Here is a 16,772-nt window from a genome sequence, read left to right on the forward strand (position 1 = left end):
AAGTTATCCTCCTCACTGGAGGACAGTGCATTATGCTAGCCAGGAGCTTAGTTTATTCACTTGTGAGGAGGAGGTTGTGGCATCCTCTCCTTGATCCAGTAACTCAGACAACAGGAAATAATTTGAAAGGAGATTGGGAGAAAGGTCAAATTCAGGACATACTTCACAGCTTGGTGGTTAGGAAATTTCCCCAAGAGAATTTCACAGAAATCCGGAGAAGATAATTAGAGGAACTCTGAAAATATATCTTGTCTTGTATCTGCATTAGCTGGAGAAAATTGTAAATGTAGTTATTTTATTTTAGGCTATAGTCTTCAATAGAAAATTATGGTTAACCACTTGGTTGGATAGTAACTAATAGTTTTCTGTTATTTGTTTTCATCACAGACCTATGTAGCCAACATTCTTATTGCAGTGAATCCATACTTTGATATACCTAAGTTTTATTCTTCAGAGACTATTAAAAATTACCAGGGTAAATCACTTGGAACTTTGCCACCACATGTTTTTGCTATTGGTATGTATTGAGCCTGTATTTGTCTTTTGCAAAGTAAGCATTGAATACTTCACAGTTTTCTATAAATTGCCACCTGTAACAGTAATTAATTTATTTTGAACTATTATAAAATAAAACCACTAAAATTGCAAATCTTCTCATCTTTGATATGCAGTTTGAAGAACTTGGAAATTAGCAACCCCAACAACCCTGTCATGATTATTCTGCACCTCCAGTGTTTTAAGTCTAAGCAATGAAAATATAATTTGCAGCCATTAAAAAAAAGAAATCAGGTTTTACAAGTGAAGAATGGCATAATACTGACTGGCACTGTCTTTCAGTCTAGTGATTTTCTTTGCATTTTGTTATGTTGCCAGAGCATATACACTGTTTGTTTTAATAAGCTTGTGTTACAGAGAGAAAGTACATTGAAATGTTATTTATGGGATAAACCCATAGTCACTTTTTAAAAGAAAAAAATAATTGGAAACTTCAATTAAGCTTTAACTTGTTAAATCTTGTTAACTTCTCATTGTGTTGCATTTTGTTTTGTAATCAAGAGTATAAATATCCATGATTTAGTACCTGTTGCATAACAAGAAACTGATGTTTTCCCAACTTTCCTTGTCTCAGATGTTATTTGTTACAACGTACAACTGAAAATTTCCATTTAAAAACATATGAAAGTAATATTTCTTATGATTTTGTAAATACATTTATTTCAAGAGATTTAGTTCTAGGTGGTTGGTTTTGGTTTTCTTTGTCCTGGATATAGTTGAGTAGGTCTTTGTTTTCAAAGACTTTGAGTTCTTATGTGTCAGTGTTGGAAGATGAATAGCTGTAGTATAAATTAAAGGGAAACACACTTTAATAATTTGTAATTCATTCACTTGTAAAGATTTACTTTTCATTCCTGAAAATGTTACATTTTAATTTTTGCATTGTAGCTTAACTTTATGCTTATAATTCTGCTGAATATTAAAGTTTTTGTCATGTTTAACACATTCTTTTTAAGCTGATAAAGCATTCCGTGACATGAAAGTGCTCAAGATGAGTCAGTCCATCATAGTCTCGGGAGAATCAGGAGCTGGCAAGACAGAAAACACTAAATTTGTTTTGAGGTTTGTGTGTTTGGTCCAAATTTTATGTAAATCTCTTGTTTTGATGCGTTTGGTTGACATAGAGACAGAGCAAACTGTAAGGTATCAGTAGGTTTAAGACACAATTCAGTAAGATATTGATTAGCTTCTACATGCACTTCATTATAAGAAATTAATTGAATTAAATGCTGACATGATAATATGTGGGAACAGCTACATGCTCATAGAAACCTTAACCCAGCTGTAGTGATATCATGCAGTTATTAAGGTTTATGATGCAGTCATTTTGGTATTACACATCTGGAATTGTGGTAGATAAAAACCACAACTAGACATTTTGACTCTATCTTGAAAGACACTGTTGGTTTTGCCATAAATGTGCATTTCTCTATTTTTCCTGTCTTAGTTTTTTTAAGTTTGCTTGAGTATCCAGGGTTTTTAACTTTAGCCCTCAATACACTTTACCCTAGTTTACTGAATAAGACTCAATAATGGCATTAAGGTTTTTATTGATGTTCATGTATGACAGATGGTAAATCAAGCATATTAAACTACTTGGAAGCCATATTGCCATATCAACCTTGCTTCCACTTGTTAGTGTTAGACCTTAACTGCTTTTTATCACTCTGGACACTGTAACAGGAGAGCATTGCTCCATTAAATACACCTATATCATAGGTGGCCTGATTATGCAGGGAAGCATTCAGGGCAGAGTGAATACCCTCCCTTCCCCCTCTTGTCCTTGTTTCCCTCTATAAATCTTTAATTCCCTTTTCCCTGACATCATGTATTTTCTAGTGTTTTGTAGAGTAGAGGTATTATCTTCCACATCCCATGAAGAATTGTCCCAACTGTCTGTCCATACTGCTCTTCTTTTCCCCTGTGCAGCCTTTCAGAGATGGCTGTAAAGATTACTGCAAGGTGCTGGTAATAATTTTTATAGGGAACATCCTAACTTTGGTCCTGCTAATCATAAAAAAAGACAGCAGGCACTGGGAGAATATCCCCTGAGGAATGCTCTCAAAGGAGGTTATTCTTCCACTGCTCAGCAAGGGAAGTTCTGATTACACAACAGGCAAATATCATTGCTGTTGCTTGTCCCCACTGCCTGCCCCCATAGAGTCCATGTACAAAACAGAACTGAGTTTTAAAACTTGGGAGATTTTACCCTTGTGTGATCAGAAAGTAAAAGGTACGAATTCAGCTCTGTTAGTTCTTCTAAAGTTGGTGGGGTTTTTTGTTTTGCAAGAAGTGTTTTTAACTTGTCCCAGATTTACTTGTGAATTTCCAGAAAGCATGCCCTGTGCACAGGGGAAACTTTGGAGCAAGTACATTGTGGTTGATTTTCAAATTCTTTCTTCAATTGCTAAATTGGATCTTGCCTTAATTTCCTATCCTCACCATCTCCATGTGGGATTTTCATTAACACAGATAGTTGTGAGCTCAAAAATTGTATGCATGGAAACAGTCCTAAATTTGAGAAATACACATGAAACCTTATGTGTTTACTAAGATTATTAATAAATGCAGATAGTACAGTAATAGTTTGATTAGATTTATGTAAAACTGTAATTTCCATGTGCAGATTTAAAAGGAATTTCTAATGGATCTTGGTGTATTGAAAAAAAGTTGAAACCTGCAAGAATACTTTTGTTTTAACAAAAAAGAAGAGTTAAATTGCATTTATTTTTAAAATGTATTGGTGTTTGAAACTTATAATCAATATGCTTTCCCTGTAGTAAATGATTAGTAAATATTGTGCCTCCATCACCCTGTTTAATTGAGGTAAGCTGAAGTGACATGAACAATACCAATATTTTTATCTTGCTTTACAGGTATTTGACAGAATCCTATGGTAGTGGCCAAGATATTGATGATAGAATTGTAGAAGGTATTGAATTTTCTTTCATTTAACTAAAGGTTCCAACATTTTTTTAATTTATTTGCAGAAGTGTCAGTCAACAGCAACTGAATAAAAGCTAGGATAGAAATACTATCAGACTTCCTAGGGCATAATTTACAGGCAGTTTACCTTGATCCTAGATCCTGAAAAATAAATTTGTAATTCACTTTTTTTTTTTTTAAATTGTAGTATCATACAGTCCTTGATTTAGAAAATGTTTGTGCCTGAGTTGAACTTTACACACACGTACCCAAGATTAGATTTTAAGTTGCATAAAATCTGCAAGGACAAGATATGTTTTCATTACTATCTGTTAGTAACAGGGAGGTATAATTCCTCCTCCTCACCATAAAGTTCTCAAGGTCAGATAAAGCAGAGAAGTTTTAAATTATGGTTCTGGGTCAACTTTTCTGTTACATCTTTTTTTTTTCTTTTTTTGGTCAGAAAACACATAACTTAGATTAATATTTTAATTGTATCTGTATTCATAATAGACTCCCAAATGAGGTCAGAAAAGACTGTGCTGATCATCCAGTTGAGCCTCTTTAATGTTGCATGCACTTCCTAAAGCTGTGTTTGAGAAAATACAACTTTATCAAAAGCAATCAACCTTCAACCAATCTAATAACTTCTCATATGTCAGTTTTAGTTTTCTATAGCGTATAGTAAACTTATTTTGAAATTTTCTGACTCTGTCCTTTTCTTGAAAAACTTGTTTACTTCTTCTTTTGCTTTAAATTTTTCTGTTTTCAAATTCAAAGCACTGGATCATTCAAGAGAACTACTGCAGGCTTTAATCTCTTGTTGCTGTAGGTTTGTTTAACCACTTCTTTAGTGAAATCCACTGTCTGCTAAAGGAACTCAGAAAGTGGCCAAGAGTTGGATAATGCCTGATGCAAATTAATTAGTACTTGTAGGTATTCCTTAAAGAGTTTGGGTTTTTTTAATCTAGAGCAGCATCTGATGCATGAATTCTAAAGTATTTTAGGCATGATTTTAATGAGCACACTTATGGCATGTGTATTACTAGAGGAACCTTCAACCTAGCTGAAAGACCTCTTGCAATTTGTTTTTATTCATAATATTTCCTTTAGAACTTAATAATACATAAAATGCCTGAACAGTTGTCAAAGACCTCTTAAGAAGTCATATTTATGTTTTCATAAGCTTTAAGTATTAAGACAAATTAAAATCTAGCCAAACCAAAAAAGTTAATTCTGATGTCCTACTAAACGATTCATTATCATCCATACTTTAGCCAAGCATTGATGTCATTCCTTCATCCTTTAATTTTTGTAGGAGCACAGATAAGCAGATGGTGGTTGGTGGAGTTTTAAATCTGAGTTTATGCTCACTTAGTCTCCAATGCCTGTTTTTAGCTAGAAGCCTTAAAATATCTTGCAGATATTTTCAATGGTTTATTGTTACCATGATTCAGGACACTGTTTTTCTTTGATCTTCAGAGCTATCACAATGCAGTCTTTCAGAGGCCTTGTAACTCATCACTACTAAGCATTTTCAAACAGCTTAAACTGTGCATGATGTTTGTGTATGTGTAAATGTATATATAGGAATGTATACATATCTATGCACATTAGATTGCTTGCTGCCACTCTTTCTGTATGAGCTCTAAGGTGCTTGAAAACAGCAGCCAGTAAAAAATAAAATCACTCAATCACTTCATTGACCTAATTTAAAAGGGCAGGTTTGAGTAGTTCTTGAAATTAACACACTCTTCCTAATACTTAGTTTTTTTGATTAATTCTCTAATCAATCTGATACATTGCATGCATGACATTTAAGTGGCATTTTTGTCTGTGGGGTAAGTGGGTAGTTGAGATTTTATGAATAATGACTAATTGGGAAGCCTCAAATTGTGTGTTGTCTCGTATAGTTTATGTATCATTTAGTTACCTATTTACTCACTGTAGCAGAACATCACTGCATAATTTTCTCTGAATTTCTTACAGTATCAATTCAAATACTTTTCAGTGCTATGTGATATTTAAGTATTTAATTTTACATTCCACCACACTATATCCAGTACAATTTGCAAAGCTGATTGTTCCTAATAGGTAATATTTATCCTTGAATTTCCGAACCTTATTTCCAAGAAGTTCACTGAATAATTAGTATGTATTTGTTCTCCATTTCTTTTTGGCAATTTATTGATTGAATTTTAACACTACAAAAATTGTGGTTTTTTTTTTTTAAAAAACAGCAAATCCCCTATTAGAAGCTTTTGGAAATGCGAAGACTGTTCGCAACAATAACAGCAGTCGATTTGGGAAATTTGTGGAAATTCACTTCAATGAAAAGGTACTGAAATTTTGTTAAAGCTAACTAGTGATAATTTTATTTTTTTTGACCCAAAATGGAAATTCTAGACTGGCAGAAGGGTGAATGATCTTATTAATCTTGCAGCAAATAGCTACTGTCCTACTTTACAGATTTGATATGTATTCTGTCACCTTGAGAGGAAAACCAGAGCCACACAGTATTGTGTCATTACTGGAAAACAGCGATTCAAGTCAGTAGGAAAATTACTTTCACCCACAAAAGATAAAAATTTGTCTCTTCATTGCAAAAAGGAAGATATGAAGAATAACTCACTGTTAGCTATTCATGCATTCTTTTAATGCACAAATTAAATCAGCGCATAAACTGAGACAGGGGAGATTCAGATTAGATGTTAGGAAAAAGTTTTTGATGGTTAGTGTGGTCAGGCCCTGGAATATGTTGCCCAGGGAGGTGGTAGAATCACCATCCCTGGAAGTGTTTAAGAGGCATCTGGACCTGAGGATATGGTTTAGACGTCACAGCAGAGTGGCAGGTTATGGCTGGACTTGATGATCTTAGACATCTCCTCCAACCTTGATTCCATGAAATAAGTTTGAGTCACATATTAGATATAAATGTATTATCACTTTACATGAAATATTGATTTTCTTATGTATTTATATGAAATTTTGGGACCTCACATAGTAACACATTGACAGAAGTCAAGGAATTGTTTTTTTGACAGAAATACTATTCACTGTGTAAATTAATAAAAGTTTTCTTAGTTCGAGTGTAGTTTTGTTTGGGTCATGGATGTATACAAACATTCCACCATTAAGGGTGACTGTATGACTGTCCAGTATGTCCAAGCTGGAGACTTTTGTTGATAATCTCTCTAGATATTGTGTAAATGCCACCTCATCCTTCTGCCTGGGGACAGAGGAACTGCAAGAATTTGTTTCTTTTCCTGCAGAATTTAAGCTCATCATCTGGTCTTGAGCTTGCAGTCTTTTTCTAAGTTTTCCTAACTTGGTTTTGTAACTAAGCTTCAGATCTTTGGATAATAGTTCAGATAATAAATAGCTAAATTCCTTTCTGGGTAGACAGTCTTCATCTGTTGGTCTGGTTCATGTTAATATACTCATGGAAAGGATCCAAATTTCCAGTTGAAATGATGCATTCATGATCTGTCAACACTTACATGGTGTTTAGGATTAATTGCTTCAGCTGAAGCAAATAGCACTCAGAGCATCTTCAGAAGCTGCTTAAAAGCTTGTTTCAGCTTTCCACTGCAAGATCAGCCTGTTTATTTGAGCCTCTTGTTTCACAAGACATCATACCTCACTTTGTGGTCACCTTATTAGGTCTGGGTTCTCAAAGCAATATGTGTATAGACTGAGACCTCCTGAATGAGAGAACAACTGCATAACCATAGTCAAATTTGTCAGACAGTAAGCCCTTCTTATTTGCTGTATTGGCCATTAAGCTCAGGAATTTCCTTGCTATTAAGATTTCTCTAGTCACAGGGAATTTTATTGTAGGCCAGATAACAAATGGCTTTCAAAATTGCTGTAACTTCTGTCTCAGATAAGAAGTGTCCATATTTGAAATAAAATGTTATCTCATAGTTTGCCTAAGGTGTTTGCCTAATTTTTACCCTTCCTTCCTTTTTACAAGTCTCAGAGAAATGCAACTAGAGAAGGTTGTAATAGCATTGCCATCCAAAATGTGTAAGGCTGTAGCAATGCTCTTCGCAGTAACTGCTGGTATTCTAGAAAGGACTTTAGCTTTTTGGGGTGAAACAGACTCTTCTTTTAAGAGGATTGTATGTATACACAAAACATGAGCTTGGGGGAGAAGTTATGTTAAACAGTGGTTTCTTAGCTGTGTTAATATATATTAGGTATAGATGTATTTTAATCTTCTTTGGAGCAGTGTCCATTGAGCAAGCTGTGATCAGACAAATGTAAATTGAAAACCTGAACTAATCCAAAAAATATTCAGATAATCAGAAAATTATTTCTTCCTCCTAGAACTCGGTGGTTGGTGGATTTGTATCACACTACCTTCTGGAGAAATCAAGGATCTGTGTGCAAGGAAAAGAAGAGAGGAATTATCATATTTTTTACAGGCTTTGTGCTGGTGCTCCAGAAGACATTAGGGAAAAGTTGTATCTTAGTTCTCCTGACAACTTTAGGGTGAGTATCAGAGCCAATGTTTGTAAAACTCCTCATATTGTCATAACATGGATTTTTCATATAGATCTTATTAAAATCTCTATATATTATCTTTGACAGACTCATTCCTATTGCAAAGATTAGAATTATTTTTATTTTGTTAGACCTGTTTGCTCTTGAAATTAAGCTCCCTGACATTTTTCCTTACTGGAATATTTCCTATACTTTTTCTCTGTCTTAAAATTTAGGAATCTTTGCTTTTCCAGAAAATGTACTATTGCATACTCAGCAGCTAGTAATGCTGTTACTGGCTCTTCTAGAGGTGTAAAGTGTGAATTTCTTGATTGTGACTTAACTATTCTGTGGGTAACTTGTATTTTAAGTCCTAAAATCTGCATTTGTTTCTTCCCATTCCAACAATATGTTTAGGAAGATATATGTGTTGTCCCATAGTTGTGTCTCTTAAATAATTCTTTCCTTATGCTTGCACCAAGGAGCAGACTACTGTGCACAGGTGGTTGTATTTCTCTGTTACAGTCCATATGCTTTCACATTACTTGTCTTTTCTGTGCTGTTCTATCTTGTTCCTGTCATACTCTACACTCCAGACTGTCATTTGTAGTGCTCCAGTTTTGTGCCTCTCTCGTTCCTCTCATCATACTCCTCTGTCCTTCTCGATCACTCCAGGTTACAAGAGAAGACTCACCAAACCTTCCAGTTGAAATCTTACCCTTTTATCTCCCAAAGTCCATGCTCAGCTCCTCCTGACAAGATTACTTCTATTCATTAAGCATGATCCTCCCTCTTAGGTTTTTCCTTCACTTATTTATTCTTTCCTGAGGATTACTTATTGTTTGCAAGTTTTGGTTATCTTTCCACACTCTGTTACTGGTCCAGTCACTCAAGCGATGGTGAAGCTAATAGAATGTAAATAAAACCAGTGCTTAATGTAATACTCCTAACTATACCTAAATGAAAGTGAACTTAACCAGCAGGGAATGACTTGAATCATTGTGCATGCTTATTTAAAAATGTTGGGTTCACGCTCAGTGGCAGGGAAAAAGCAGAGCAGAATTTTAGAGGTTGTTAGAAAAGGAAGGGAGAATGAATTATTGAGTTATGCTGCAATATACATCCATATTTCTAAATAGCATACACAGTTTTGTCATCCCGACTCGGAAAGGAACGGTAAAATCCTCAGCTGGAGCAGAGGTTGTGGTTACAGATAAACTCTTGGATAGTATGGGCCTTTTAATTCAATCCAGTCTGCCTGTTCTTGCAGCTTCTGATTTGTTGTGTTCCCTTCTTTTCTCCATGCTTTATTTTTTGGGGTTTTGCCTTTTCTGAGATTGTTGTTTCTTCTGATTAACCCTGATTCTGTGCTATGTTTCTAGTAGCACACCCACATACAGGCTGGTTTTCTGTCTTACCAATAAATTCTTGCATTCTTTTCCTCCAATTTTCCACTTTATTATTTTTATTTTTATTATCTCAGCTTAACTTTTAACTTCTTCATCTTTCCTTCTTTCTTCTCCCCTTCTCCATATTCAGATTTTGCTGAACTGTGTTTAGTCATTTAGGCTAATAATGTGATGTTTCCTGTTGTTTTCTTTCCCTCCTCAAAGTTTTTTCTCTATTTTGTTTTGTTTGCCTCACTAACTCCAACCTAATTTCTTTTATTTTAAAAGTATCTTTTAATTTCTCAGTGTGTTGCATCTTGATTATTGTGGTGGGATTTTTTCTTCTTGAGAAAAGAATGCTGAACTCTTATCCAGCCAGCATAGCTTTACTGATACAGCTGTTTCTCATCATTTCCCAGACCATGCCTTCTTTTTCTCTTCAAAGCAAACTTCTGCTCTCCCTTTCAGGGTCCTTCCAAGCCTATTCATATCTTACACTCCCATCACCAGTTTGGTAGTAAGGTGAAAACTCTTGCCTTCTCTCACTCAAAAAAAAAAATTTTATCTAATCACCCAAGTGCAATGGTACTCAGGTGTTTTATATGATAACCTCAAACTGTTTGTGTTCTTTTAAAAATATGATTTCTCCTAGATATAGTAGGTAAATTTACTTGAGTGTTTAGGTTTCAAATGAAAGCCATTGTCTTGTGATTCAATGTCTCCTACATAGATTATGGTTGAATACCATGCTGCTTCACTTTCTCAGACTTATCTGACGTGCAATGGTACTCAGGTGTTTTATATGATAACCTCAAACTGTTTGTGTTCTTTTAAAAATATGATTTCTCCTAGATATAGTAGGTAAATTTACTTGAGTGTTTAGGTTTCAAATGAAAGCCATTGTCTTGTGATTCAATGTCTCCTACATAGATTATGGTTGAATACCATGCTGCTTCACTTTCTCAGACTTATCTGACAGATAAACTTGCACACTGTCTTCTTGAAAAGTATGACCTTTTATACTTTTCCCCAGTTGCTGGGATCATGTTACTAATACTGTAATACAGACATATATTGTGTCTAAAATATTCTGTGCTTTGCATTCTTAGTGGCTGATAAAGAAAACTTTACAGTACTTTGTTAAACACTAAGCTAACTTTGAACAGTTGTCACTTTGTTTTAATATTAAATTTGTCACCTAGTTTTCTTCTGCTTTAAGAAATGCTTTGAAGAATGTTTTGGGTTTTAGAATTTTGCATATAAATTTTAATCAAAGTGCAGAATTGTCTGTGTCCACCTAGTTGAAAACATCTTCTTTGTTCAATCAGAGAGCAAAGAATCAGTTCACTTCCTTTAGACAAAGGGCTCTGTCCAAGCTTTTGGACAGAGTTCTTACATTCAGCTGAACAAATCAGAAAGAAAAAGCTGGCAATCCTGTTTTGCTGAAAGGGACAGTCATTATGTGAATCTAAATTCAGTCTGATTTACTGAATAGTAAATCTGAAATTACTATACAACATGAGATGGATATCAAAGCCAGGTTCTGACTTAGGCTTCTGCTTATACCATGTTATAAGCTTTTACTATTATTCAGGTTTTTTAATACACTATGTCTCTTATTACCTCTAGAAATATTTCACTGGTGAGGAAGAAATTAGTAATATTGCATTACACATAGAACAGAAAATTAATTTTTTTGTTTCCTAATTCTGGTTGTCTTCTCTGTAATCCCAGACTCCATTAATAGTAGAATCAAATATTTAAGAAAAGATTGTGTGACTTAAAAAATGAATATCCCACTCTGTCAAAAAGTATTTTAGTTGTCAAAATCGAGACACTTTCAAAAGACGTTTGTTACTGTTGCAGTTTTTAAATTTTGTAGATAAATAGATATATTTTTTCAAGGAAAGAATGATGAAGATTTACCATGTTGTTTGTATCATGTGGTTAAATCAAGCTGTGTAGTGCAAGCCTTAAATAAAAGCATAGGTTTTCCTTAATTCTGTCTTTAAATAAGCATTATCCTTTTTTATTGTTGCAGTATTTAAATCGAGGCTGTACCAGATTCTTTGCAAACAAAGAAACAGACAAGCAGATTTCTCAAAATCGCAAGAGCCCTGAGGTATGTTTGTGTCTTCAGTTAGTTTATATTATTAACTAATATAGAATTGAAAATGATTCAAATTTTACAGTGTGGAATGAAATGTTCATTTTACACATCTTTATGGGTCGAAATGGGTACTGTCAAAGCTGCTATATTCAGAATTCTCTTTTGGAGTTCAGTCCCAGAAATACATTTTAACAGGCATCATAAAATCCCAAATGGAACAGTGTATATAAAATGGTTTCCTTTTCATTCTTATAATAATGCAACACTTAATGATGCAGCTTGTCTTCTGTGGAAAACAAAAATCTGTCCAAACTTTTTGTAATTTTCTTTTTCGAAATCTCACTACTGTTGGGAATAGGTCAGGAGGCCAGAAAAGTAGGATATTTCAGAGCCATTTTTACTATCTGAAGTTTTGAAGTGATCTCCAAACTGTTTCTAAATCAGTAGTGCAACCTCACTTCTAGCACTGTACACTTTAATGTTTTTTGTTGTCCCTTTGCTATTAACTGCTAATTATGTCAGAGCATGGCATTTCCTGGAAGAAAGTTTCAAACTTCAAAACATTAATTTCCTCTTGCTCCATCACTGTTTACATTTTTAAAAGCTGGAATGAGCAGAATTTGTAGCATTTTTGCTACAAATGGGAAAGCCTTGAGCTTGTGAACATGAGGATTTGATCTGAATTAATAGTGCATATGAATTGGAAGTTGTTTAAACATTTAATTAAACTTCTACTCTGCTCATCTACTCATACCTAAAGTATGAAATTCTCACTTGTATAGCTGGAACATATTTCTAATACTAATCAAAGTCATATTTGTGATTCAGTAGCAGGACAAGGTGCATATATATCTGGAAAAAAATACAAAAATAACTTTACTCAAGAGCTCCTCTCCACCAAATAACCTTGCCATCTCTTTTACCTTTGATAACTTCACCTTGAAGCTCGTGCCTAACTATGAGAGGCAGCATAGATACTTCCTTTGCTCAAGTCAACATTGTAAAGTGATTTTATATTGTAACACTGAGAACTTAGTCCTGATCTGTTTTGATTAAATGTAGGCTATTTTCTGTAATCAGAGATGGTGGAGAGTGAGATACAAAGATGCAGGTTTACCATTACTGTGAGGCAGAAAGCTGGTAGGCATTTCATTCTCATCAAGCACATGGGCTAGGAGAGGGTTGGAAAATTTTGCCTCAGTTTACCCAATTTGTCTTATATGAAGCTTTGTAGTGAAGCTGCTCATTTATGTAGGCATTGAGTATCAACATTCACCTATTCTTGCTACTGCAAGATGAATCTGTGCAACCTTCTGTTACTGATGTGATTTGCAGGCTGGTGCTCTGTCATCAAAATTGTCCTCTAAAGGACTTAATTTGAACTCTTTGTCTAAACTAAAACATAGTGAGAGAGTGATAATGAAAATATGCATAAGACATGAAATACTGGAACAGAAGATGCCATATTACTTGTGTGTTACAACTAGAGTGACGAGGCATTGGAATGTGCTGCCCAAGGAGGTGGTGGATTCACCATCCCTGGAGGTTTCAAGCTGAGACTGGATGTGGCACTTAGTGCCATGGTCTGGTGACCATGGTAGGGTTGGACTTGATGATCTTGGAAGTCTTTTGCAACCCAGCTGATTCTATGATTCTATCAATTTGAAGGCTTTGTAAACGATTAAATTTAAGTGATATTTAAACCTAGTCTAGCCATTTAAACAGGAAACATATTGCATTGTTCAGGTTTCTAAATCAGAAATTTAGTATTTGCTCTCTCATTTTAAAAAAAAATAATAAGACTGTTCATTTGAATAAGAGTGGCTGGAATAGTAAATTAATATTTCAATTATTTTTGTGTTTTCCTTATCAGGAAGATGAGGTGATCATTTTACATAATTAACATGTAGTTTAATGTTATTGCTGTGTCTACATGTTGTGTGAAGTGAATTTTTCAGATGCATGTGGTGTTTTGTTTTCATAAAAATCGTGTTAGCTTATTTGACATTAGCAAGGCTTCTATTCAGCTAATTATTCTTTTTAGTTGAAAACATTTAAAAATAACTAAAACCATAGCTTAGTCTGTGCATGTTCAGGTAGTCTCTTGATTGCATGCCAATGTGTTACTATCTACTATTTAAACCAGTTTATAGTTAAAATAAATTTTGATTATTTAAATTAGAAAAAACAGCAAAATATTAAATTGCTATTACAGAATGTAGCTGGTATTCTTCTAACCCACAGATCTCTGCAAACAACTTCTCTGTTTCTTAATTACTAGCAAATGTTAACTAGTATATTTCTCTAAATAAATCTGTTTAGAGTAGGGATAACTCTTCCAGTTGTGATTTGTCCTATACTCCTTTCCCATGGCCTGTCATTCTGTCATCCTATTACAAGGACTTCAGTCTTCTTTCAACTGCTTGGGGCTAGAAGGATTCCTTTGGATAAATGCTTCAATAGTTCCCTTAACCACTCTGCTCACTATGCCATATTCCCCTGTCCTTTGCTGTCACGTTCTCCAGCCTCTGCTTTCTGAAGATAGTTAGAAGTTTGCTTTGAAATTTAAGTTTGAAGATCATACTTCGAAGTATCACAAATGAAAACAAATTAAGGTACTTGCAAAGCCTGTATTGTGTGAAGAGCTCGAATCTCTTTCTAGTTAGTTTGGCATGCTTTTTGATGCTTTTTTGTTATGGTTTATTCTTGACTGGAACTATTTACTAATGTTTACTTTAAATCACTTACTGAATTTTTGGTTTATTTTGTTTCATAGTATCTTAAAGAAGGTTCCTTGAAGGATCCACTGTTAGATGATCATGGAGATTTCAAAAGAATGTGCACAGCAATGAAAAAGATTGGACTGGATGATGAAGAAAAACTTGATCTTTTTAGAGTAGTGGCTGGTGTTCTTCACCTTGGAAATATTGATTTCGAGGAAGCTGGGAGTACTTCAGGTTAGACGAAACACATTTTCAGTGTTTCTACAGAAAACAATTTCTCTGGATTAGAGATATTTCCTTTGCATGTGGATTATGGCTTCAGAAAGCTGCCTTATGTTCAAGGCTAATTCACTCTTAATGCACCACATTTTGAAGTCAAGTTTACCTATTTGTTTTATAGTTATACTTCTTTACATGCTCTGAAAACAAATAGGCTCTCTCTGCAATTGATAAAGAACTTGTTCAGTGCAGAGTTTGATATAAAGAAAAGAGGCATTTTGTGTCCTTTGGGTTCATGTTACTTTGGGTTACTTGGGGTTCATCACGTTACTGTTTTGAGAGGTGGTGAAAAAAGTTACATAAAAAGCTTAGGTAAGTGTAAACTTCCTAATTTCAAGATATTGCTCACAAGATGAGTGAGCATACACTGGGACTTAGTGCAGGAAGGCTGAGGATAATAAAATCATAGCTGGGACTTAGTGCAGGAAGGCTGAGGAAGGAGAATCAGTATTTTGGAAATGGTTATTCTTGTTTTACTACTGTAATCAGTCTCTCTAATTGAGAACTGCTGTCCATGTATTTCTGAAGGATCAAAGAAACTCCTGGTCTGGATGTACTACCAATCAGCCTCTCTAAGTTGAGAACTGCTGTCTGTGTATTTCTGAAGGATGAAAGAAACTCCTGGTCTGGATGTACTACAAATATAACCAGTAGAAAAGATTAGTATATAGGTCTCTATCTTGAGTTGCAAGATAGAGTGAAACTGTTTCCTATTGGTCCTGCTTGTCTAGCTTGTGGTAAAGTTGTTCGGAAGGGCATACCAAAGAACATTTTAAAAGGTGTTCTGAATGCTTAATTAAATGAGCACTAGCCTTACAGGTTTGATAGCTCCTGACCCCAAGCACAGAATCACAACATAACTGTACAAACCATTCTGTTCAGAAGAGGTCATGGGAGGTTTCTAGTCCCATATGTCCTGATCAAAGCAGGGCCAATGCTGAATTCAGACTGGGTACCTTAAGGTTGGCACAGGCTGACAAGGCAAGTGTGAGTGGAGAAGCAGGAGGCAAATGGACAAGAAGAGGGCACAGATGGTGAGGAAAGTTTGGGTTTAGAAAAGGAGAGGTAATCAGAAAATTGATGTTTTCTGAATATTGAAATCCAGACACATTTTTTTTTCTGAAATAAATTATTGAACTTCTAAAATGTTCGTTGAAAATACAGGCTTTATTCAGCTCTCACCTCGTATGTATTCACACAGGGTGTGCATTTGAACTGCTCCAGGCAGTATGTCTCTTACCAGAGGCCCTCTAAAGTTCTATTGCTGCTTCCAGGGAAACAGCAAACACAAGTTGTTTACTACAGGTCAGAGAGTGTTTCAGAGCTTCCAAGATTAAGTAAAAAAAATCAAGTCACAAAAGCCTTAAACTTTTAAGTACTTCTTTCTCCTTTTTATTTTATTTTTTATAATGTCATTATAAAGTTAAGGAATTCAAGCAGTGTTTGATTAGTAATTTATCCCTTTGAGTCACTTCACTTACCTGCAGAAATAAATTTTACTGTGAATGAATTTTTACTCCAAACAACAGGAAATAAATATAAAAAGATGTTAGGTATTACTAAAGTGTTTAAGCATTTTGCTTGGAGATCTGTGCTGGCTGAGCCCTGGCACCGAGGCCAAGGTGCAGAGCAGCAGGGAACATGTCTCTGGGCTGTTTACCTAGGAAATGTACATACTGTTATCTGAATAAAACCCAAGTGCCAGGAGTCTGGTGTGCCAGGCACTTCTGCTGCATAGCAAGGAAGCCTGGAGGATTAGAGGATTCAGAAGTTTAAGTCACTACAGTGAGTTTGTACGTATTAACACTTCTGCATTTTGGGATACTTCCTGTCTACAAGCAGGTTGGCTTTTGAACAGCCTGTGTTGTGTTTAGGACAGTGTTCAAGAAATACAGAATTTCAAGTGTAATTTTCAGGTGGGGTTATTCTTGTGTTTGTTTTGGGATTTTTCTTGTGTTTTGAGGACTGACTCTTCCCATTTAACTACATGAAGTAATTTCCAGGCAAATTTTTAATTCCTTTAGAGTTGATGTTATCCTTACTTGATAACGTCATACATTTGTCGTGGTTTAACCCCATCTAACAACCAAACCCCACACAGCAGCTCACACACTCCCCCACCAGTGGGATGGGGAGGAGAATCAGAAGAGTAAAAGCTAAGAAAGCTCATGGGTTGAGATAAAGACAGTTTAATAGAGAAAGCAAAAACTGCACACACAAACAAAGCAAAACAAGGAATTAATACACTGCTTCCCAAGGACAGGAGGTGTTCAGCCATCTCCAGGAGAGCAGGGCCCATCACGC

The 16,772-nt window shown here is 35.1% G+C and overlaps 1 protein-coding gene across 3 annotated transcripts in view; it reads left to right on the plus strand.

Annotated features, from left to right (window-relative positions):
• The window catches only part of MYO6 (myosin VI), a 77,476-nt gene that overhangs the window by 13,207 nt on the left and 47,497 nt on the right, over nucleotides 1-16,772 (plus strand). For all 3 annotated transcript variants that reach the window (XM_009076943.1, XM_009076950.1, XM_009076958.1), the window contains exons 4-10: nucleotides 388-517; nucleotides 1,512-1,617; nucleotides 3,432-3,487; nucleotides 5,721-5,818; nucleotides 7,813-7,977; nucleotides 11,398-11,478; nucleotides 14,243-14,423. In XM_009076943.1, coding sequence (XP_009075191.1) covers nucleotides 388-517; nucleotides 1,512-1,617; nucleotides 3,432-3,487; nucleotides 5,721-5,818; nucleotides 7,813-7,977; nucleotides 11,398-11,478; nucleotides 14,243-14,423 — 817 coding nt within the window. The remainder of the gene's footprint in view (nucleotides 1-387; nucleotides 518-1,511; nucleotides 1,618-3,431; nucleotides 3,488-5,720; nucleotides 5,819-7,812; nucleotides 7,978-11,397; nucleotides 11,479-14,242; nucleotides 14,424-16,772) is intronic.

This window comes from Acanthisitta chloris, unplaced genomic scaffold (genome assembly GCF_000695815.1).
Source record: "Acanthisitta chloris isolate BGI_N310 unplaced genomic scaffold, ASM69581v1 scaffold12280, whole genome shotgun sequence".
In the NCBI taxonomy this organism is placed as follows: domain Eukaryota; kingdom Metazoa; phylum Chordata; class Aves; order Passeriformes; family Acanthisittidae; genus Acanthisitta; species Acanthisitta chloris.